Consider the following 21,227-nt stretch of genomic DNA (forward strand, 5'->3'; position numbering starts at 1 on the left):
CCTGGGCATCAGTAGATTCGAACTGCAGCTGGACCCTGCCTGGGATGGGCCTCTCCCTCCAGATGCTGCACGCAGGGATCCCTGGAAGATGCAGGGCTGTTGCATTCCCTGGCCTAGGCGGCCTGGCTCTGAGCTGGGACCTCTAACAGATGCCCTCCTTACTTCCTTGAGAGACAGGAAACGTGCCGAGGGCGCATTGCCACCACCCTGACATCTTCAAGTCCTTTGCCTTATCCCTGGGTCCAGTCTTTGCTTTACATGCGGCGAAGTTGTCACATTAGTCAAGCTAAATGCCCCTTTTTTGGGAAAATGAAGGAAAACTACCAAAACAACAGGGATTTCCTGTGTAGCCTGAAGCGGTGCTGGGGATGGGAACAGCATCCCGGCATCTCTGTTCCTCAGACGCTGACCCAGCCTGGTGAGGTGCCCCCATGGTCCTGCCGTCGTCAACCTCACCAGCCTCTTCCAGGCCCCACCTTGGCATCGGCTGTGAGGGGAACCTGCCTGCCCGTGGATTGAGAGCATGCTGTAGCCAGCAGGGGCTAATGCCTTCTCAGGTCAATCCTTAAATCTGGCCAGGCTCAGGCTGAGGCAGGCAGAGCAGGAGGAGCTGGGGGCTTGGCATGGCAGGGAGCCTTCCTCTGCTCTCACCCATCTCCCCTACAAAAAGGGGGCTCCTTGATGGGTTTTCACTCCTGCTTTGCAGCTCCTGCTCCACACCGGCCCAACAGACAGCAGAACTATTTGTTTGCGGGTGTAGTCCTGTCAAGCGAGTGGCTTAGCCCAGGCCAGAGCCTATATATAGAGGCCTCACTTGGGTGCATTTTTGGAGGGTTTTATTGCTCTGATGCTGGATTCATCCCAGCCAGGCTGTCCCCAAGGAGGCAGTGCTGCTGAGCCTCTTGGATGGCAGCACAAGCTGCTGAGGGTCTTGTGGTCTTGTTTCTTTGGAGCTCCCTGTCTGATGACTGGGTCGGGCAAGGTATTGTGTGGCAAGATGATTAATAACTGCTTAATAAGGTCACTGCCATTCAAAATAAGCCCTTCTGTGGGATTCTTTCTTATCAGTCCCGGGTAGACAGGGCTATCAGGAGCTCGATTTATTCCTGAATAAATACGCATTATAAGAAATGCTTGCTGGCCTTGGCCCCAGGACAAGACTTCTTGCTGGGCCACCTCACCAGTGCCAAGTGCCAGGCTGGGTTATCTCAATATCCCCACTGCCAGCGGAGGGGCACTGGTGTGTTTGGTGCAGGCAGGAGAGCTGCAAACTTCTTCCTGCCTCTCCCCTGTGAGTGATGGGTGCTTGCATTGTGCTTGGACGTTGTTCACATCCCAGAGGTCCTCAGGAGCTGCTCGAGCTCCTTTGCATGAGCCTTCCCCACTCTGCCTGGCCTTGTTCATCCCCTGCACGTCCTCCCATCCTCTCTAGGCACCTCCAGCCCAGCCTCGCCATGCCCTTACCTCTCTGCATGCTTGCACCTACCTTCCTCCTTCCTCCTTCCCAGGTGCTCAGCGGAGCACTGTGCTCACCCCTCCTAACCCTCACGTTTTTCCAGCACTACTTTTTTTCTATTTCCCCCGACTAAGCACCAGTCCCCTCCCTCCACCCTTCCTCCCATCACTCTTGCACCTTGAGAAGGCAAAAAAACCCAACCCCAACCACACGCAGCCAGCTCCTGCTGTTTGTTCTTAAATCTCTTCCCTCTTGCCTCGCTAGTTTGAAAGCTTGTACCCTGGAAGGGGCCTCCCAGCTTTCACTGGCAACCCTGCTTCAGACTGATCACCACAGATAGTGTTCGGGAGTGAAAAAAAAAAAATAGTGAAAAGAAAAGCAAATCTCCTTGCTGAAATTTTCCTAGTATCCCGTGCCGTGTGATGGTGTGATGGTGTCTCAGGATCCAAGAGGAAGCTTTGGGGGCTTGTTTTCTCACCCGTGTGCTTTGAGCCGCTCTCCCCTTGCAGTGCTGGTGCCATACCCTCTGGCAGGGTGGTGGGTGAGATGCATCTCCCACTGCTGCCTTCCTCCTTGCTGCATTGATGGGGTTTGGGGTTTTTTTGCTTCTGTAGGTGGCTTTTTTCCTCTTGCCCAGATAAGGTGCCTCCAGCCCACCTTTCTGCATGTGTCAAACAGATGGGATCATTGTTTGGGGAAGAAAAAAAAAAAAAGGAGAAAAAGCAGCAGAATCTCTGGCTGAGGGGGCACCCTGGGACTCTTCGCACTGTTGAGCTGGGGACCACCTCTCCCCTTGCCAAGGGAGGGCTGAGGGTGAAAGGGTGTCTCCTCCCTTCATCTTCCTTTCCTGTCCCCTAGGTGATGGAGATGGAGGGTGGAGGTGAGGAGGGCAGGTAAATATCACATCTTGAGCTACAACAAGAAAAAAACACGGGCACGTTTCAACTTAGAAAGAAAAGAAAAGAAAAAAAAAAAACAATTAAGAAAAGGAGGAAAAGAAACCAAGTGCGGGACTACCAAGCACGGGACTACCAAGCACAGGACTACCAAGCGCAGGAATGAGCGAGGCAGTGGAGAAGGCTGATGGCCCGAGCCAAGAGCAGCCCGGGATAGGGCAGGTGCTGCCGGTTGCTGCCCCAAAGCCCCGGGGGCTCCCTCCGGGCGTTGGGTCCCCTCCGCATCCCCTCCCCGCCAGCATCCTGGGCAGCGCCCGGGAGGGCGGAGGGAAGGGAGGGCGATGCTCCGCTCGGGGTTTATTAGATTGGACATAATCATCTTTAAATAAGGCAGCCCCCCTCTCCACACCCCTCCTTGGGTAGGGGGGGGGAGCGGAGCTCTTCGGGGCTTTCTAGATAAGGGCGTCTAACGCATCCCCCGCTCCCGCAGGCAGAGCCGGGCAGCGCAGAGAGCCGCGCAAGGGCCGCCGTACCCCGGGAACCCCGGCTGCAGGCAGAAGAGGGGTCCCCGCAGCGGTGCTCTCACCCTCCTTCTCCTCCTCCTTCTCTTCCTCCTCCTCCCGCAGGAGCAGAGGGGAGGAGAGCGGTGCCGGGGAAAAGTTGGGGGCAGCAGCTGCGGCGGGGGCTAGGGGAGGATGCCCCGGCGCTGCCGCCCGCCGCCCCCCTGAGCGCCCCCCTCCCCCGGGGCCGCCCCCCCCCCACCCCCGCCTTCGTCCCCAAGGATGATGCTGCGCGGCGGGGCCCCCCTGGCCGCGCTGCTGCTGGCGGTGCTCAGCCTGGCCCGCGGGGACAGCCGGCGCCCCGACCCCACGCCGGTCTCCGGTTGCGGGATGGAGGCGCCGAGACGCCGTGCCGCCCCCCTGCATCACCCCTACGGGCTGTACCCGCAGGGTCCCGGCGCGCACGGGGTGGTCAACGCTGAGGCCCCGCCGGGCTCCGGGCGACCGCGGGGCCGGAGACCGCGGGGAGCCGGGGGAGGCGGAGAGGAGCCAGGGGGCGAGGCGGACGGCCAGGTCCGGAGGGAGAGGCTGCGGGGCCGGGAGCCGCAGGTGCCGAGCTCCCTCCGGGAGCGGCTGCTGCCCGCCCTGTACTTCTCCGGCGGCCGGGAGCAGCTGGCGGCGCGGCCGGAGGCGCTGCCCGACATCCCGCGGGAGGAGTTCACCCTGGAGGTGTGGGTGAAGGCGGAGGGCGGACAGAGCAACCCGGCCATCATCGCAGGTAAACCCCGTCCCGCTGGCGGGCAGGTCAGGGAGGGATGGGGACGCGACCTCCCCGCCAAACCCCCATGGGGGGCTCGCCTCCTTTCTCCGCTGTGGCAGGTGAAACCCCGCGCCCCGGGCGTGAAATATTCCTCTTTCCCTTGAGACCAAATCCTAAAACATCCCTTCCCCTCTCTTTCCCCCCCGCCTCGTCCTTCCAGCCCCCCGCCCCCCGGCTCCTGTCTGTTTTCTCCTTCTCCTCCCGCCCGGAGCTGGAAGATCCCTTCGGGGGACGCGCTGCGCCCGACCTCTCCCTGCTCCCCCTTTTTTTCCTTCCCCGTGGCCCGTGGGCACGCCGGCGGCTTTCCGGCGCTCCCCGCCGGGCTGAGCGGCCGCGGCTCCCCGCTCTCTCCCCGCCTGCCCGGCCAGGCTCTCTAGGGTCCCCGGGGCGGGCGGCCGCACGGTGGCAGCCGCGCCGCACGCACGGCCCCGGCCCCGGCATCGGCATCCTCCTCCCTCCCTCCCCGGGCTCCCGGTTCCGAGGGCCCTGCAGAGCGGCTCCCGGGACAGAAGGTTTTTCTACCGGGAATTACCCCTTCACCCCACCAAGCTAAGAAACAGGCAGGTGATGGAGAGCCAGAGGGGACAGAGCACGGGCACAGAGTGGAGCAGATGTCACCTCCTGCAGCGGTGCTTCGTGCAGCTGTGACAGGACAGGCGTTTGCAGCAGGGTGCAAGCATAGGCAGGGCAGCGCAGTGATGCTGGGCAAGGCTGGAAATGGGTGGCAGCGCCAAGATGTACTGCTCCCATGGGATGTCTGGGGTTCCACTTGGGACAGTGTGGGGACTGCTGTGTTTCTGTGCCACCCTGGACAAGCCAGCTTGTTGGGGAAACCCTCCCTCTATCCTAATTTTCCCTCCACTTGCAATCTCTTCACTGAAATCCTGTTTCCTTCACTCACCACCTGGCGCTTTTCATTAATTTCTCTCCCTGGCTCATCAGGAAGATAGCCACACCTTTGCTGTGGAAGAGGGAGGAGGGACAGGCTGGAAGCTGGGTGGGAGAGTGAGAAATCAGCCATGTAGAGGGAAACTCCCTAGCGTTCACCTCCCTGTTCGTCTTCCCACCAGGGTCCTTGGTGCCTCCCTGCCGGCAGGCAGTGGCTGGGGATGCGCGGAGCACGCTTCCCCGCCATCGCATCAGCAGTACAGCTGTTTGCATCCGGAGGTCTGGCCTGCACGTGTTGGGTTTTACTTTTCCCAGCTAGCCAGCAGGCTTTTTATTATTTTTTTTTTTTTATTTTTGTAATTTCCTTGTGGAGGGTGGGATGGTTGTTAGTGCTGAAAGCGCTGCCTGTGAGCGCTGGCACTCACTCGGGTAATATCCCCTGGCCTCCAGGCTCCAGGTTTTGAGTCAGCCCCAGGCACCTCCAGCTGTCTGAGTCACTGTCTGCTTCCCACCCTCTCACTGCAGCTGGGACTGCGGGTGCAGGTGGCGAAGGGGGACAGGCCAGTGCTCCTGGCATTTCGTGTGGGCAGGTGATGCAGGCAGCTGCCAGCCCTTCAGCAGGTGCTGAGCCTGACTCTGATCTGCCTCTCCTGCTCTGTCGGTAAAGAGGGGACTGAGCCCTGAGGTGTCCCAACGCTGTGGAGGAGCTAGAGATGCTATAGGTGTCCATGTGCAAGGGAAGGCGAGAGGAAAGCAGGACAGAACTGAGCATCTCCCAGTGTCATTACCTGGGAAATAAGGCCAGGCTGAGCCGCTCTGTCTGGGCAAAAGCAAGCTGTCCTGTTGGCTGGTGCGACTGTTACCTGGACTGAAGGCTCAGGAGTTGGGGCTTTGTTCCTGTAGATGTCGCATTTTGTCTTAGGGCCATCCTGGATGGGGCTGTTCATCCCTCTTAGTCCCTCTTGCACGGGGGGCATTTCTGCTGGGTTCTAACCCCAGCGCCCTGCCACTGCCACCACCTGTGAAGGAGAGTGGCATCTTCCACATCCTTCTCATTTTGGGCAGCAGATGAGAGTCCTTTCATGTGATGTCATTTCTTTTTCTGCCTTTTTTCTCTCCTCTCCATCCATGCCTGCTCTGCTTCTGGTAAATCCCAAGGGGGTGTCCCCTTGTGCCAGGCTGAGGTTTGTTTTTACTGAGATCAAAGATGGTTTTATTGGGTCAGAAGATCCCTCACCAGATGCAATCTCATACCTCTGCTGTGTCTAAACCTAGTTGTCCTCCTTGGGTCCCCAAGCTGCTCACCACTGCATGCCCTGAGGGGTGACCACCCTCTCGGGCCGGCTGCTCTCATGGCACAGTTAGGGGCTCCTGGCCTGTGTCAGACCTTCCAGAGCTTTAGCAGCTAATTTCCCCCTGGTATCTGAGTCTCAACGCATGGCTGAACTATTCCTCATGCTGCAAAGCTCCTGGCGCCAGCAGGAGAAGATGCTGCTTTGAGCGTGCTTCTTACAAAGTTGTGCACTCCATCTCTTTGGAGGCTTGTTCTCCATCAGACATTTCCTGGCAGACACCTTTCTCTTCAATTTTTTGCACTGTTGCCAACAGCTCTTGATTTAAACCCCAAAGTTATCACCCTAAGCACTGATAAACATCACAAACCAGGTTAGAGCTCCCCTTTCCCACCTGACGGATCAGAGGCAGAGTTGCACTCACAGGTGCTGAGATCGCCTTGCACCTCCTCTGCAAACAGCTCTTTCCCCTCCTGGTGGGTTGCCCCAGGAGAGAATGCCAAGTTCCTTGGCAAATTCCAGGGTCTTGAAACTGGTCCCCTGGTGATTTCTTGTGGGGTCCCTTGGGAGATGTCAGGCCCTGGTGCCAGATGGCTCTGCTTTGCCATTCTGCAGTGGCTCCTGGCTGCGGGACGTGCTGCTCTGCCTGCACGCACCATCGCTGCTGCTGCAATGGAGGTGACATCCCTGGCCATGTCTAGGAAGCACCAGCTGCTGCTGTAGTGGTTTTCCAGCCCCTATTGTAGAGCTGACCTTGACCTTGCTTGCATCCCTTTGATGAAGTCTCCAGACCTGGTTTTAGGCTCGTGTAAGGTTCTTTTGGCCAGTTTTGAATGCTTCAGGCACTTCCATGCTTTGCTTGGCTTCAGCATGGGTTTGCAAGGATGCTAGCTCACACTTATCCCAGAAGGCTTTTCCACCCCTGACACTGTTTGCTGTGTTTTTTTCCTTAGTGTTTAGTCAAATTTGGGCACTCTAAATCATTTCAAGATGAAATGTATGAGGCTTCCCAGGAGAGGAGGTACCAAACCCTGTTTCCTCAACCACAGTGAGGACCAAATACTAGGAGATGGCTTTTGAATGTGCAGGTCTAAACACCTTTCCACCAGCACTCAGCCCAAAAGTACTCTCCAGCTTTCCCTTCTCATGCCTGCAAGGCTCCTTTGCCTGCCTTATGCTTTTTGGCTTCTCTCCGTCTCAGCTTCCCCTGGTCTTTCTGCTTCCCTTTCACAATCCACCAGAAAACAAGAGTTTGCCAAATCCCATCTGCCCACGGAGGCTTTGTGCGTGTCTGCCTTTGTAGTGAGTGGTGGCAGGGATCCATGCCCAGGGTGGTTACAATCGTGTGTTGTCCAAGAGGCCACCACCCGTCTCGCCTTCAGTGAAAGGGATGGATGGAGGGAGGGTGCTGCTTCCTGGTGTGCAGCAGTGACCTTTGCCAGCTACTTTTCTGAGGGCTGACAGAGGAGATGTGGGGTCATGGTAACCTGGCTTCAGGCACATCCCCTGGATGAAAGCCTCTGCCTCTCTCTGCTGGCTTCTTTGCAATACCGGTGGTGGGTACAGTTTCCCCAGAGTGTCGTGCTGAGCATCCCCAGGGACGGGCAAGGCAGCAGGATGGGGCAGGAGTGCCTTGTTTTAGCCCGTGATGCCCTGACACGACGGACATGGGCAGACAGTGTATGTGACGGGAGCAGCACAGTGAGGGGCAGGAGAACCTGTGCAGCAGGGTGGACACATGGGGAAAAGCGGCCTGGAGCATAACAAATACTGCAACAGGAGCATGAAAAGGGCCCCTGGGCATGGCAGCAGGTTTCACCGGCACTGAGGCGCTATTGCATCTGGAAGTGATTTGTTGGAGTGGGGAGTGGGAGAGGAGGGTGCTCCCAGAAGATGCCACTGGTAGACCTCAAAATGTTCCTTCAGGTTTTCTCGCTCCAGCTGATGTCCCCATGAACATCTTGACTGTGGTGATGTAGGAGCTCAGAAACACTTTTTTTTTCAGGCAGTGAGTGGATCCATTTGAACTTGCCAGTATTTAAGTGCCTTGTGGCCATTGATTCCCAAGGGCATTCAGTGCCTGCAAGCCTCTGTTTCTTGGCTGTGGGCACTCAGCAGCCTGAATTTCACAGAATCACACAGAATGGTTCGGGTTGGAAGGGACCTTAAAGATCATCTAGTTCCAACCCCCTGCCATGAGCAGGGACACCTCCCACCAGACCAGGCTGCTCAAAGCCCCGTCCAGCCTGGCCTTGAACACTTCCAGGGATGGGGCAGCCACAGCTTCCCTGGGAAACCTGTTCCAGTGCGTCACCACCTTCACAGGAAAGAATTTCTTCCTGATATCCAATCTAAATCTCCCCTCTTTCAGTTTGAAGCCGTTACCCTGTGTCCTGTCATTACACTCCCTGATCCAGAGTCCCTCCCCAGCTTTCCTGTAGCCCCCTTCAGGTACTGGAAGGGGCTCTAAGGTCTCCCCGGAGCCTTCTCTTCTCCAGGCTGAACACCCCCAACTCTCTCAGCCTGTCCTCACAGCAGAGGGGCTCCAGCCCTCTGATCATCTTCATGGCCCTCCACTGGACCCATGCCAACACGTCCATGTCTTTCTTGTGCTGAGGGCTGCAGAGCTGGACACAGTACTCCAGGTGGGGTCTCACCAGAGCAGAGTAGAGGGGCAGAATCATGTCACTCGACCTGCTGGTCACGCTGCTTTTGATGCAGCCCAGGATGCGATTGGCTTTCTGGGCTGTGAGTGTGCATTGCCTGCTCATGTTGAGCTTCTTGTCCACCAGCACCCCCAAGTCCTTCTCCTCAGGGCTGCTCTCAAGCCATTCTCCTCCCAACCTGTGTTTGTGCCTGGGATTGCCGTGACCCAGATGCAGGGCCTTGCACTTGGCCTGGTTGAACTTCATGAGGTTTACACAGGCCCACCTCTCAAGCCTGTCCAGGTCCCTCTGGATGGCATCCCTTCCCTCCAGCGTGTCGACCACACCACACAGCTTGGTGTTGTTGGCAAACTTGCTGAGGGTGCACTCAATCCCACTGTCCATGTCACCGGCAAAGAAGTTAAACAGCACCGGTCCCAGTACTGACCCCTGAGGAACGCCACTCGTCACTGGTTTCCACGTGGACATTGAGCCATTGACCACAACCCTTTGAGTGCGGCCATCCAGCCAGTTCCTTATCCACCGAGTGGTCCGTCCATCAAACCCATGCTTTTCCAATTTAGAGACCAGGATGTCGTGCGGGACAGTGTCAAACACTTTGCGTAAGTCCAGGTAGATGACGTCAGTTGCTCTCCCCTTATCTACCAATGCTGTGGCAACATCACAGAAGAAAAGTCATCAAAGCTTTAGGTCTTGCCCAGCCTAAAACACAGGTCTGCAACACACTTGGGTGCACAGGGAGAGGCTGAGCCTGAACCTATTGCTGGGGATGGATTTATGCTCAGGAGAGCTTCAGGGGCTGACGTGTGCATTCGCCCAGCTGGAGGCAGCGCATCCCTCTGTCTCCCTCTCTGACCCTCACCTGCCTGCGCTGGATGCATGACTGGGAGGAAAACTGGAGCGTAAAGGAGAGCTGTAAATCTGCCTGCAAGCTGTTGGGGAAGCAGTCCCTGGAAGAGGCTGCTTTGCTTTGTGTTGCTGTGCTCTAATTCTTAAAAGATTTGGCCCGCAGATAAAAAGCTTAGCCTCTAATCCTGTCCCACAGGAGAATTGCTCCAAAGAGCGGTTCAGAAACTCCTCTCTCTTTGGCTTCACCTCCCGTCCGCGCTTTTCCTCCCCTCTCCATCCTGCCTCTCCATCTCTCTGCTGTCCCTCCTGGCTACTCCACCTGCTCATCCAAAGATTTTGGACAGGGGCTGGGTTGTGCCCCCTGGTGCAGCACCTGTTGCCCAGTTTCTCTCCACCTTATCCACGGCAGCGGTAGCAGGAGCCTCCCTGCAGCCCTGCCAAGAGCCGTCCTACTCCTGAGGACCCAGCTTGCACTCTGGGGAGGAGTGGCAATTCTCTCTGGTCCTCACCAGCTCTCCTCTCTCTCCATCCCCATCCCCATCCCCGCTGCAGGCATCTTCGACAACTGCTCGCACACAGCCAGCGATAAGGGCTGGGCGCTGGGCATCCGCGCCCTGCAGCTCGGCGGCAAGAAGGACGCCCGCTTCTTCTTTTCCCTCCGCACAGACAGGGCGGCTGCTGCCACCGAGGTGACCAGCTACCACCGCTACCGTCCCAAGGCATGGACCCACCTGGCCGCCAGCTACGACGGGCGGTGGATGGCCCTCTATGTGGATGGGACACGGGTGGGTCGTGCTGGTGGGCAGGGGGGGCCCCTGCACAGCGCCTTCATGGCCTCCTGCCGCACACTACTGCTGGGAGGGGATGCCTGGGGGACTGCACATGCTTTCCGGGGACATTTGGCCAGGCTGGCCCTGTGGCGGAGAGCCCTGTCCCAACCCCATCTCCAGCGTGCCTTCCTAGAGGGGGTGGCTGGGGGGGTGGCAGGGCTGGCTCTGGCCGCTGGCTTTACCACCCCGGAGGAGCGCTGGGTGCCTTTTCGGGAGGGCGTCTTCCCCCAGCAGCAGGTGCTGCTGTCCCCGCCGTCCCCTGTCCTGCAGCCGCTGGGCCCCCCTGCCTGCGGGCAGACTGCCTGCGATAACGTGGAGCTGGTCTCCCACTACAACCGGCACTGGCCGCTGCGGAGTGGGAAGGTGGTGCGGTACCGGGTGGTGAACCTGGTGGAGGACAGCGGCAATCGTCCAACAGTCAGCCGGGAGCAGGTTTGGCGGCAACACCGGGCACTAAGCGAAGCTTTCCGACCCTACAACATCTCCTGGCAGCTCAGCTTGCTGGAGGTACGCAACTCCTCGCTGCGCCGCCGCACTGTCCTCCTGGGCTGCGAGCCCAGCAAGGTGGGCAATGAGCGCTGCGATCCTGAGTGCGAGCATCCCCTGACTGGCTATGATGGCGGGGACTGCCGCCGGTCTGGCCGCTGCTTCTCCTGGAAGCGCCGTGATGGCGTCTGCCACATGGAGTGCAACAACATGTTGGATGACTTCGATGACGGCGACTGCTGCGATCCATGGGCCACCGATGTGGCCAGGACCTGCTTCGACCCTGACTCGTCTCAGCGGTAGGTGCAGGGCTTATGGGGGGGTGGCACATCAAGGGATGGGGTGCGCCCTCTCCCTGACACCCATTCTGTGCCTGGATGTTGCTTCTGATCAGCCGCTTTCCAGTGTGGGAACGTGGAAGTGTGTCTTCCGACGGGGACAGGGGATGTGGGTATTGAGGGCAGGTAAATCCTATGACGTGGGATGGCACCCCTCCGTGATGCCCTGACATTTAGTGTTTTTCTCCCCCAAAATGAGTGGTGGGGGTAATGGGGATTCCCCCCCGGGGGGATTTTCAGTGCAGAGCTGCTGGTCTCCAGTGACATGCCAACGGGTCCATGGGCATCCCTGGGGTGGGCAGAGCAGTTCCATGCAAAGGGTTTGACATCCCCTGACCTCCCTGCATGGGATGCAGTGGAGGGAGGATTGATGCCCCTTCCCCACCTTCTCTGGACATGTTTAAAACACGATTTCTTAATTTTTATTCTAAACGCCTTTGCCTGAGTGCTGGGGTAAGGAGGAGGCAGCGCTGCTAGGTGCAAGCGGCAGGATTTGGTAAGGTGTGGGTTGGCATGCGTGAGCCTCCCTGACTCTCACCCTGGGGAGTGATGCGCATGGGGAGATGCCCTTGGCTGGGCACGGGCAGGGTCTGATCAAACCCTGCACCTCAAAGCCAAATGGTGGTTTTGGCGCAAATTGCCTTCTTCAGGCAAAGGTGTGAGGAAGCAGCTTGGTTCCAAAGAAGGATGTGTGCGTTTACTGTGTGCTGCAGGTGCAAAATGTCCTGCAGAGCACACGTTGCTCTGTGGAGCATCAACACACAGCATTAGGGGACCCCTGCTTTCCCTGGGACCCTTCGGAGGCAGGATGGAGAGGGGCACCCCCTCCATGTGACGGGGGCCCCGCAGCAGCGGGGACAGTGACCTTGGTGCAGTTGGTGGTTTGTGCATGCCTGCCCTCCTCCCCGGAGCCTCTGAAGTGCCGGCAGCCCTGCTGATGGCTTCCAGCACTAGTGATTCTGCCAAATGTGCTTTCTGGCTGGATACAGGGAAGGGAAAAAAAAGTCATGGGTTTTCCTTTTTTTTTTTTTTTTTAAGCCGTTTCTGCCTCGTTGTCAGAGAAAATTGCTCATTCCCTACTGCTGGCTCTCAGCGATGGGCAGAGGCACCCACTAGAGCAGGAGTGGTACAGCATGGATGGCAGCGTCCGGGCAGAAAATCTGCAAGGGAGGGTTTTAGGGACACATGGCTCCTTTGATCTTCTTTCTCCTTTGTTTTTTCCCCTGTGAGCAGGTAGGCTGTGGCCAGCTTCTTCTCTCTGCTGCTTTCCAGGTGGGACATGGATGGATCAGGGAAGCAGTGTCTGTACTTGGGCGCTGGTGATGGGAGAGGAGCAGTGGTTCCCTTCCTCCCTTCCTGACCCTTTCTCGTATGTCCTTCAGTTGTCTGAGAAAACATGGGAGGATGGGGAGCTTTTCTTCCAATGCATCCCACCAGCCATGGAGCCTCATACCATGCCTCTTCCTGAGCACCCCCCAGAAGATGTTTTCCCACCCCTGGAAGTCTCTTTGGTGACAGCCAGTATCGCTACCCTGTGCCTGCCTGTCCCCTTGTTTCCCATCCCTGTGAGTGATCACAGGTAGCGCTTTCCTGAGCACGGGGGAGATGAGCAGCTCTGCTGCCTGCACCACGGCTCTCCGCTCGTGGTGGCCACAAGCACCCAATGCCACCCAGCCTTTGCTTCGGCAGTGCAAAGGCTTGGCCCTTGCCCTCTGTGTGCAGTTAGAGAAATGTTTTCATCCTCAGACAAGGAGAGCTCCACCTTAAATTTAAAAAGGCCAGATTTTTGCTGGTATGAATCAGGGCTTCCATTTGTCAGGATTTTCCCCTGAAAGTTGGGAAAGAAAAAAAACCAAACCAAACCAAAACAAAAACCTTGCTTCTGTGGGAAAGGAATGGGAAAATGGGAACACTAGGGAAATAACAAATCTTTTGCAATTTTCTTTCCGCAAACCTCATTGGCCTGCACAGAAGACAAGATTGATTGTTTGTAGGCTGAGCTCTGAAAAACAAAATCCGGCGTGCCCAGCATTTGGGAAATGTGGGGGCATGAGTTGAATCCTGCTGCTGCTGCTGAGCTCTTCTGAGCTGCCTTTCACCAGCCTCTTCAGAGACGCTGGTGGACACCCACCCTCCCTGGGCTCATCCCTGCTGAGGGTACCCTGGCTCCTGAGGAAGAATATATATGTTTGGGGGAAAACCATTGAGAAACTGGTAGTGTGGTTTGGGAAAAACCAAGGTGAGCTTGAGGTCACCCGAGGGCATGGCCAGGTGTGTGTTTTTTCCCCCCAAATCGGTGGATGAATCCCAAGATATATGAGCAGGCAACCTTACCCCAGGGTTTTTTTTTGAGGCAGAGCTCCCGCTGAGCAAGTACCTCTGGGTTTGCTCATAAGGTCTTATACTTAAATGAACATTTATGGGGAGTGGGGCAGCCAGGGAACTTACAGAAGGATTTTTAGGGTAGAAGCCAAAACGGGAGAAATGACGCAAAGTAAAATTTAACAAACTGTGGAAAGACAGCCCAATAGGAACCAGGCTTTTTGATCCAAACAACAGCGCTCAGTCTGTGATTGAAGGAAAAGGTGTCTTGCTCTGCTATGCTGGAGAACCATGTGCCAGAGCCCAGGAAGAAGCTGCAGCTTTGGGAGAGCTGGGGGAGAGAAGGAAACCCTGCTGCAGGTGGTGCTTTCTAAATCTCCTTTCAGATCAAGGTGGCAAGACAAAAATTTGGGGATTTTTTTTTTCATGGAGTAAATCAGCTGTGCTGTATTTCATTTCAAGGCTCTCACAAAGAGTGGTTCATATGTAAATGTTTCTTAGTATGGCCAAAAATAACCCAAATGAGAAAGAATAAGACACTGGGCAATTTCTTACCAGCATTGTAGACAGATTCAGTCTATTTTGGTGAAGGGTCTCGATACCTTGTCTTGACGTAAGCACTCATGCAAAAGGTTTTACTATCTTAGCACATCCCTCATTTAAAATCTCCTTTCCTTGGCCTGCAGCTTTGAGAAAGGCAAATCAGAGGGAGAAGCCTTAGGAACAGTGGTAGCTCTAGTGCTACTCAGCTGGTGAACATCTCTGTATGCTTCCAAGGCCATACTTGGTGCTAGCATATACCCTCACCCATGCTTAGCAGGGGAAGGGAATGAGGTTTGGAAAGAAGCTCTGGTGGGGATGAGGTAGGAGGATGAGGGATGGTGTAGATGAGATAAGAGCTGCCCCCAGCTCTGGGGTAGGGGATGATGCTGAAATGATGGCATTGTTGCTGTGCACAACACCAGGCCATCAGGCCATCTTCCCAAGTCCTTCCCGCGCCTCCTCTAGTAGCACACGTGACAAGACAAGTCCCGCTGTGCTCTGAGCCAACTGGGCCACCACCTGCATGCAAAACTCACCAGTGGGACTGCGTGCTTGTTGCTAGATGGAAACTTGAGTGAGAGCTCAGGTGAACTCTTGAGTATAGTTATCCCTGCAAGGCACCTCAATAGGAGCAGTAGGAAGCAAGTCGGGGACTTCTTATTCACCCTGACCCATCATGAAGAAAAAAGGGGACAAGCAATGGCAGGAGAGCTGCCTAGCGTCATCTTTCACCCAGTCTGGTACTGATTTAAAGCATTTTCCAGGAGTTGCTGGCAGTGCAAGGCCAGGGTCTGGAGCAAAATTTGCCTTGATTTGCTGCAGACAGGCATCTTCTTTCGTGCCTGAGTGCTATTGTAATTGGTGCTCTTGGAAGAAAAGCAGCAACAGCTCATTAACAGCAATTAACACTCAGTGAGGGTCCCCCTCAGGCAGTTAGTGAATGAGAATCTGGTGTGTGACACACTTAATGTGAAAAGGAAAACTGGAGGGGAGTCTGGAGAGCAAAGTGGATAAGGGCAGAGCTGCTGGGCCTTTCATCTCGCTACCCAAAGTAATGGCAGAAATAACCAAAGCGACAAAAGGAGGTGAAAAATAATGAGACATCTCCAGCCTCTTGGTGGCCTCCACTGGGATGACCACAGCTGTGATATTAAAGTGTACGTGATTAACAGGACATTAATGCAAGCTTAGCTGGTCTCCTCTCCTAAGGGAAGGATGCTTAATTGGCTAAAGGTGGCTTGGGAGCCTCTCGTTTTTTAAGTGGTGTCTTCAAAAACTTATCCAGATTAACCTCATGTCTCTCATGGACAAGCCCTTAAGGATGAACGAATCACTCGGAACTATTCTCTGGCACCTGAGCAGCTGATTGTCAGGAGATGTTCCACTGAACGTGGTTGGACTGATAGCATAAAAGGTGTAAAATTGAGAGCAGGTGAGGCAAGGATGGGGCACAGCTGACCAGCCCAGACCGTAATCCCAACCAGACATTCAAATTAGATGCTCCCCTGCACTCTACTTCTCCTTGTTATAGGACCTCTTAGCAGATCTTTCTCACGGTGAAAGGGGAGATATGTGCAATGTTATTTTAAAATCATAAGCTTTGGGAACAACCTGAGGCTACCAACACTGTTGTAGAGCACAGATTCAAGTGGAGAAGGTAGGTGTCTGCAGACACCTTCACTCACTGTTTGTGGTGGTCTGTCACTTGAGGTGTTACCTGCATGCTATTGAACTCACCACTTGTGAGATGTGGAGTGGAAGAGACTATCTGCTTGCCTGATGTTCCCATGAGGAAAGCATAGTTAGGAGGTGCCCCTGCTCAGGGCCTAAGCCCTGGCTGCTTTTAAGCTCCCTCTGGCACCTCTTGAAATCCTACTGGCCTGTACCCAAATATTAGCACGGTGGTTCCCAAAAGACAAAGTGATGGACTCAAGTCTCAGGGTTCGTAAGTCTGCTGATGAGGAGATAGGTAGTTTAGGGACCTCAAAGGTTGCAGTGATTGGTTCACTGGCTGCTGAGATTGTTACTTCTCCTCTAGTAGACCTGCTGGGGCTGCGGAGGTACAGGGCTTTTTCCTGGAGTCTGATGATTTCTTGGTGGATGCTTTAAAGTTTCATGAGAGTGGTTGGATTTGAGCTCATCAAAAAACTTATTCTTTCCTTGTAGGAAAGCCCACTCCCTCTGGGCTTTCCCATTGATTACTGATTTCAAAACTTGGCAAAGATAGAAATGGTTGTCCTTGGTAGAGCCCATTATATCAGGTGGGCAGGATGTCTACCAAACTCCTTGCTTGTGTTAGGGCTTGTACAGGTATTGTGAATGTGCCTCTGGGTGACTCAGCTTAGCCAGAGCCCTGGCTTAGGGCTGAAGACCCTGGATGTGCTTTTGAACTTCTTGGTCAAAGTGTGTTGGAGAGTATTTGGCATGTGACAATGGAGGACTCAGAGTTCCTCACCTTTTGCACAGTGCATCAGACACTTACTAAAGGGTTGTTACATGCCAAATACTCTCTAATGTACTTCCAGGAGGAAGGACTCTGGTGGTGAGAAGATGCGGGCACTGTGCATTTGGTCAGAGTGACTTAGCGGGCTCTGCAATGTGTTTACATTTATGCCACCGCTGGGGAAGCACATGTGTTGGCCTCTGCCTGCTACCTTCACCTTCTCTGCAAGATATATATTGTTTACTTAGTCTCTTGCTGCTTCTTTCTGGTTCCTTGTTTGCCCTGAAGGCTGCGGCTTTCCTTATGTGTGATGCACTTGTCTGTCCTTGTGTCTTTCTCCTAAGAAGTTGAGTGTGCTGGTCTCTTTGTTTTTACATGCAGCCCTTCCAGGCTCATGGCAAAGAGCTGTCTTTTATCTCCTGAACTTTACCACAAATGAGGCTACTTTTAGGTATTTGGGGCTTTTGTTCTCACAAATATGTAAGGGAAGGAGATTATAACCTCTCCAGCATAGGGTGGTAAAGGGAAGGGCCAAGGGCTGTCATCTGTGACATAAAATGATGACAGGTCCATGGGGAGAATGTCAGCAGTGGCAAAGGAGGTGGTGATGGGGGCTCCAGCATGGAGGCACGCTCTCAGAGGAGCACATAGCCAGGTCACACGTGGCAGCACTCAACCCGCCCACATGGTATCAGGCCAGTGGGACTGCAGGAGTGACCTCTTCCCGGGGGGAGGTGGTACTCAGGGGCAGCTGTCTGGCAGGACCATGCAAGGTCTTGGGGACACTGGTCAAGAGCAGAGGGCTCCATATTGCACTGGGACCAGAGCTCTGTTGTGTTACCCCAGGGAAGTAGAGTAGTGGGGCTGAAAGATGAACACGAAGGTGTAGAGGTGTCCGGGTCTGAGGGCTGGTTTTCAGCCCCTGGTTTCACCACTAGCCGAAACAGCTTACATGTATGGCAGCATGCTGCCCATGTGCCCAAATGTTCTTCCATGTGTTTTGGAGTGATAAAGGTAGGAAATAAAATCTGCAGTAATGCACTCCTTTTGTTACCAAGGTTGAAGGCTTCAGGGTTAATTTCCAATAACCCTGTGCTGGAGGACGACTCTTGCTCCTTCCAGTAAGCCTTCCTGCAAGTATGGAGCTGCCAGGCAATGTTCCTTGAGGGGTCTTCCAGGTCCCCCCAGGGGTGGCGGCCTCTGTGCAGGAGAGGATGAACACAATCTGCGTGTTAGTGAGGGGAGAAGATCCCTGCCCAGCAGCTGTAGGCAGCTTGGGTGCTTTCGGGGAAAACAGCTGTCCCAGATGTGAGCTATTGTTCTAGCAAACACCACTGTCCCAGAGGCTGATTGTATCAGGATGGCAATTGTGAAGGAACAGCATGTGTCTGAGGGCTGGCGGGGGGGGGTGTCACTGTTTGTCCTGATGTTCAGCCCTCACCAGGACTCCTCCTCATCCGACCTTGTACCCTTGCCCACAGGCGCAGGACGCCAGCCAAGACCGTGGCCAGGCTAGCGAGACCCCAGGAACTGAAACGGCAGGGTGGCGAGGAGCTCGGCAGCTGTGCGGTGGGACTCCATTAGCTCGGTGTTGACGGGGTCTCTGGGATGATTTATCATGCGTTTGGGTTGGCATGCTGAGCTGCGGCCATTGGAGTCGTTAAGTGAACATACTGCTTTTAGTTTTTCTTGGCCCAGCCACCACCATTATTTAGGAAATTCAATTGCCCCTTTGCAGACGGTGATGGGGCAAGAGGGAATGGGTCTGGCAGAGCCTAAACCCACTGAGATGGCACAAGGCAGAGGACTTGGCCGGGAAGCTCTGGGGAGGGCAAGGATGCTGAGCCTTTGTGACTGTTGCCTGCCAAGGGCTGCGCTGGGTACCAGAGACAGCCTTGGATTTTTTTTGTTTGTGGTTAACGTATGATCGTTACAGTACAAGAAGACTTCCCCAATAAATTATCTCAAGTCCTTTTTATATCCGTGAGGAAGGCATTTTTAGAACGCTGGCTTGTGCGCGCTGTGCTCCGGCTGGGACACCCAATTGCCTGGACCTAAAAATAAGTTGGAGGCTTGGGACTTGGTTTTTCCCTTTGCTAAAAAAAAAAAAAAAAAAAAGAAAAATAAAAGTGTGTGTGGGGGGGTGGGGTTTGTTTGGCTTGAAGAGATTTCTTTTCCTCTTTTTCTCTGTCTCAGTCCCTTCCCTGACCAATATCAAGGCTGCAAGTGTTTGCCCTTCAGTAGGAAGTTTAAGGTGAATGTAGCAAAGTTTTGGATCTTTCAGCAAGACTGGACACTACCATCCTGGTGAAGAGTGCCTGAGGGAGATTTATCGACCACAGGGCTGTGTGGTTCCCCTTGCAGAGGAACTGGAAGCTTTTAGCTTAATGCTTCTGGGAGCATCATCCCTGCTCAGCAAATTCACCCACTGTTGTCAGCCCCATTAAACGGTCCTTCCCCCGTCCATGCCCAGGAGCTTTCAGTCTGAACCAATGAGGCAGGATAGAGACTGGAAAGGTGGCACTCTGGTCTCCTGCCACCCTTTCGTTGACTTATGCTGCAAGGCCATACTGCCTTGCTGAGGGGCACGAGCACTGCAGCTTCCTGTGGGCTTGTCTCAATCCTTCCCCAGCCTTGCAGTGTCTGTGTTTCTTTTTCTGCTGCCCTGCAAGTCAGGGAGGCTTGATGAAGAAGAGGGACTGGCTCTTGCTTGTCGCTTGGTGGTCACCAAGAACAGGTTTTGGAGATGACTTCAAGCTACGATCTCTGCCTGCCCCCATTTGTGCAGAAAACCATTTGTGATCTGGTTCTTCTGTATCAGCCGTGCTTTCTTTCAGGAGAGGACTGAGCTGCATCCTGCTACCTGTTAGTCCATGTTTCTCTCCAGCCTTGACTGGAGAGACTGGACTGACTCCAGCCCTAGCACAGAGCTCCACATGCACTCTGTCTCCTGAGACCTGGTGCTGAAGATGATGCTGGTGGTGACATGCATCAGTACCAGCTCTTTGGCTGGAGACAGGCTTTAGGCAGTAGTGTGGAGCATCCGTTCTGGCATATGTGCTGTAGGGTCATCTTCACCATGCCCATCCAGTCCATAGCTCTCCCTCTTTCCCACCACATCTCTCATCTGCCCTGTGGAGGAGGGTGATGTGGAAGATGGGTGGGAAAGGAGGAGTCACCTGGTGAAAAGCTTGCTTTCCATGGAACAGAAGTGGGGTGTGCGTGCCTGACTTCTCTAAGCACCTTTGAAAACCCTGCATGGCAAAGTCTTCCAAGATGTTTGCAAACACCTGCCTGTGCTGTGGACAAGCATAATCCCAGCTGTTCAGCCAGGGAAACCAAGGCACAGAAGTCTTAGACATCTTGCCCCCTAGTCACGCAGCAATGAGGTGCTGCTATTGGCACTGAGGTTCTGGCCTCCTGCCTCCTAGTCCCTGGATGGGAAAAAGAGGCATTTAATGAAAGGACATGAAGCTGCTCGGTCCTGGCTAAATGCAAGGCAAAAAATGATGCTCTCATTTGCACAGTTCTCCTCTGTCCAGTGTGCTTTGCTGAGCCTCCTGGCCTTGAGGCTCTGCTCAGCCACCTGAAGCCCACACAGTGCTGGGGGAGACCAGGAGCATTGCACCAACCCATGTTATCCCCTCTGCCTTCCCTCAGCAGATTGTGAACTGTGCTTTAAAAATTGGCACTGAAATTCAGGCTCCTGGGGACATTGACTTGCTTGCAGAGACCTTAAGACCTCCCTAAAACTGGAACATTGCTTTGTATTTTTGCTGCAGGCAAAAAGTTAGAGAAAGCTGCTTTACACCAGACCTACTCTTGTGAATTAGATGGGACAGGGTTTATCTGTGCAACCTTAGACAGACAAGAAGTTCTTAATCCTGGCCTGGGAGATTTTTTTATTTTAATTTGAAACAAATAATCCAGGCAGAAAGCAAACCGTACCTGGCTTTGTTTAGCTTGGAGCCTGCTCTAGAATAACTTGCCACCATTGAGTTCTGACTCGCAAAACCGCAAGGGGCTGCAAACGTATTTCTCTGTTTCTCACGGTGCTTCTTGCTTGCCATCTCTCACACACCAGCGGTATAATGCCAGCGTCTTGCCAGCCAGCATCAATGTTAGCAGAAGAAGGTAAGCACTTACCCCATGTGGTAGATAGCGAGTGTCTCCAAAGCAGGTCGGTGGGTGCTAGAGCCAGGATGCTGACCTTGCTGAGCTTTGGGATCCAGCCACCCAGGGCAACTCTGGGCTCCTCTCCTTCCCCAAGCTGATGCTTTGCTGCCTTTCTCCCTAGCAGGGCTCTTTTTCTTCCCCTAAAGTGTTCAAAACTGGATCTTTAACTCTGTTTCTTTGGAATTCTTCTGATTAAGTCCCCACTGCTGTTTCTGTGTTTTCAGGGATGATGTCTCATGATGACAGCTTCCCCCTCCTTCTTACAGCCCCCACAGATGTGCAGTAGCTTCATGACTTGCTAGGTACACTGTTAGATCTCTGCTTTCATAGATGGCCAGGCATGTGCTCTGGAGAAATGGTTATGGGTTTTCAGAGGCCCCCATGGTGGTCTGAACCTCCTTCATGCCTGCTGAGAGTGATGGTCAGTGCTGAGCACAGGTGGAAAGCCCAAACCAGTGGGGCCCAATCACCCAGGTACCTGCAAGCCTTGGGGTTTGCACCCAGAGTCTGCACTTGGTCAGCAGCATTGCTCCTTCCTTGCGTGCTCTTGGGGTTCAGGGGGTGGAGGTGAGTGTTGCTGCAAACAGGTGGGATGCTGTGTTACAGATCTACTTGGGGATGCCCTGCGAGACACCTTACTAGAGTGGAAACAGGCTGTGACCTGCAGCATTTGTCTCATTTACTTATCCCACTGATGAGGAGAAGCAACAGGCTGCGGCTCT

At 54.6% G+C, this 21,227-nt stretch overlaps 1 protein-coding gene across 1 annotated transcript in view; it reads left to right on the plus strand.

Annotated features, from left to right (window-relative positions):
* Window positions 1–3,137: 3,137 nt before the first annotated feature.
* Window positions 3,138–21,227, plus strand: part of PAPPA2 (pappalysin 2) — a 95,930-nt gene continuing 77,840 nt past the window's right edge. Inside the window, exons 1-2 of the mRNA XM_054211937.1 lie at window positions 3,138–3,630; window positions 9,920–10,982. Coding sequence (XP_054067912.1) covers window positions 3,138–3,630; window positions 9,920–10,982 — 1,556 coding nt within the window. The remainder of the gene's footprint in view (window positions 3,631–9,919; window positions 10,983–21,227) is intronic.

This window comes from Rissa tridactyla, chromosome 8, assembly GCF_028500815.1.
Source record: "Rissa tridactyla isolate bRisTri1 chromosome 8, bRisTri1.patW.cur.20221130, whole genome shotgun sequence".
NCBI lineage: Eukaryota > Metazoa > Chordata > Aves > Charadriiformes > Laridae > Rissa > Rissa tridactyla.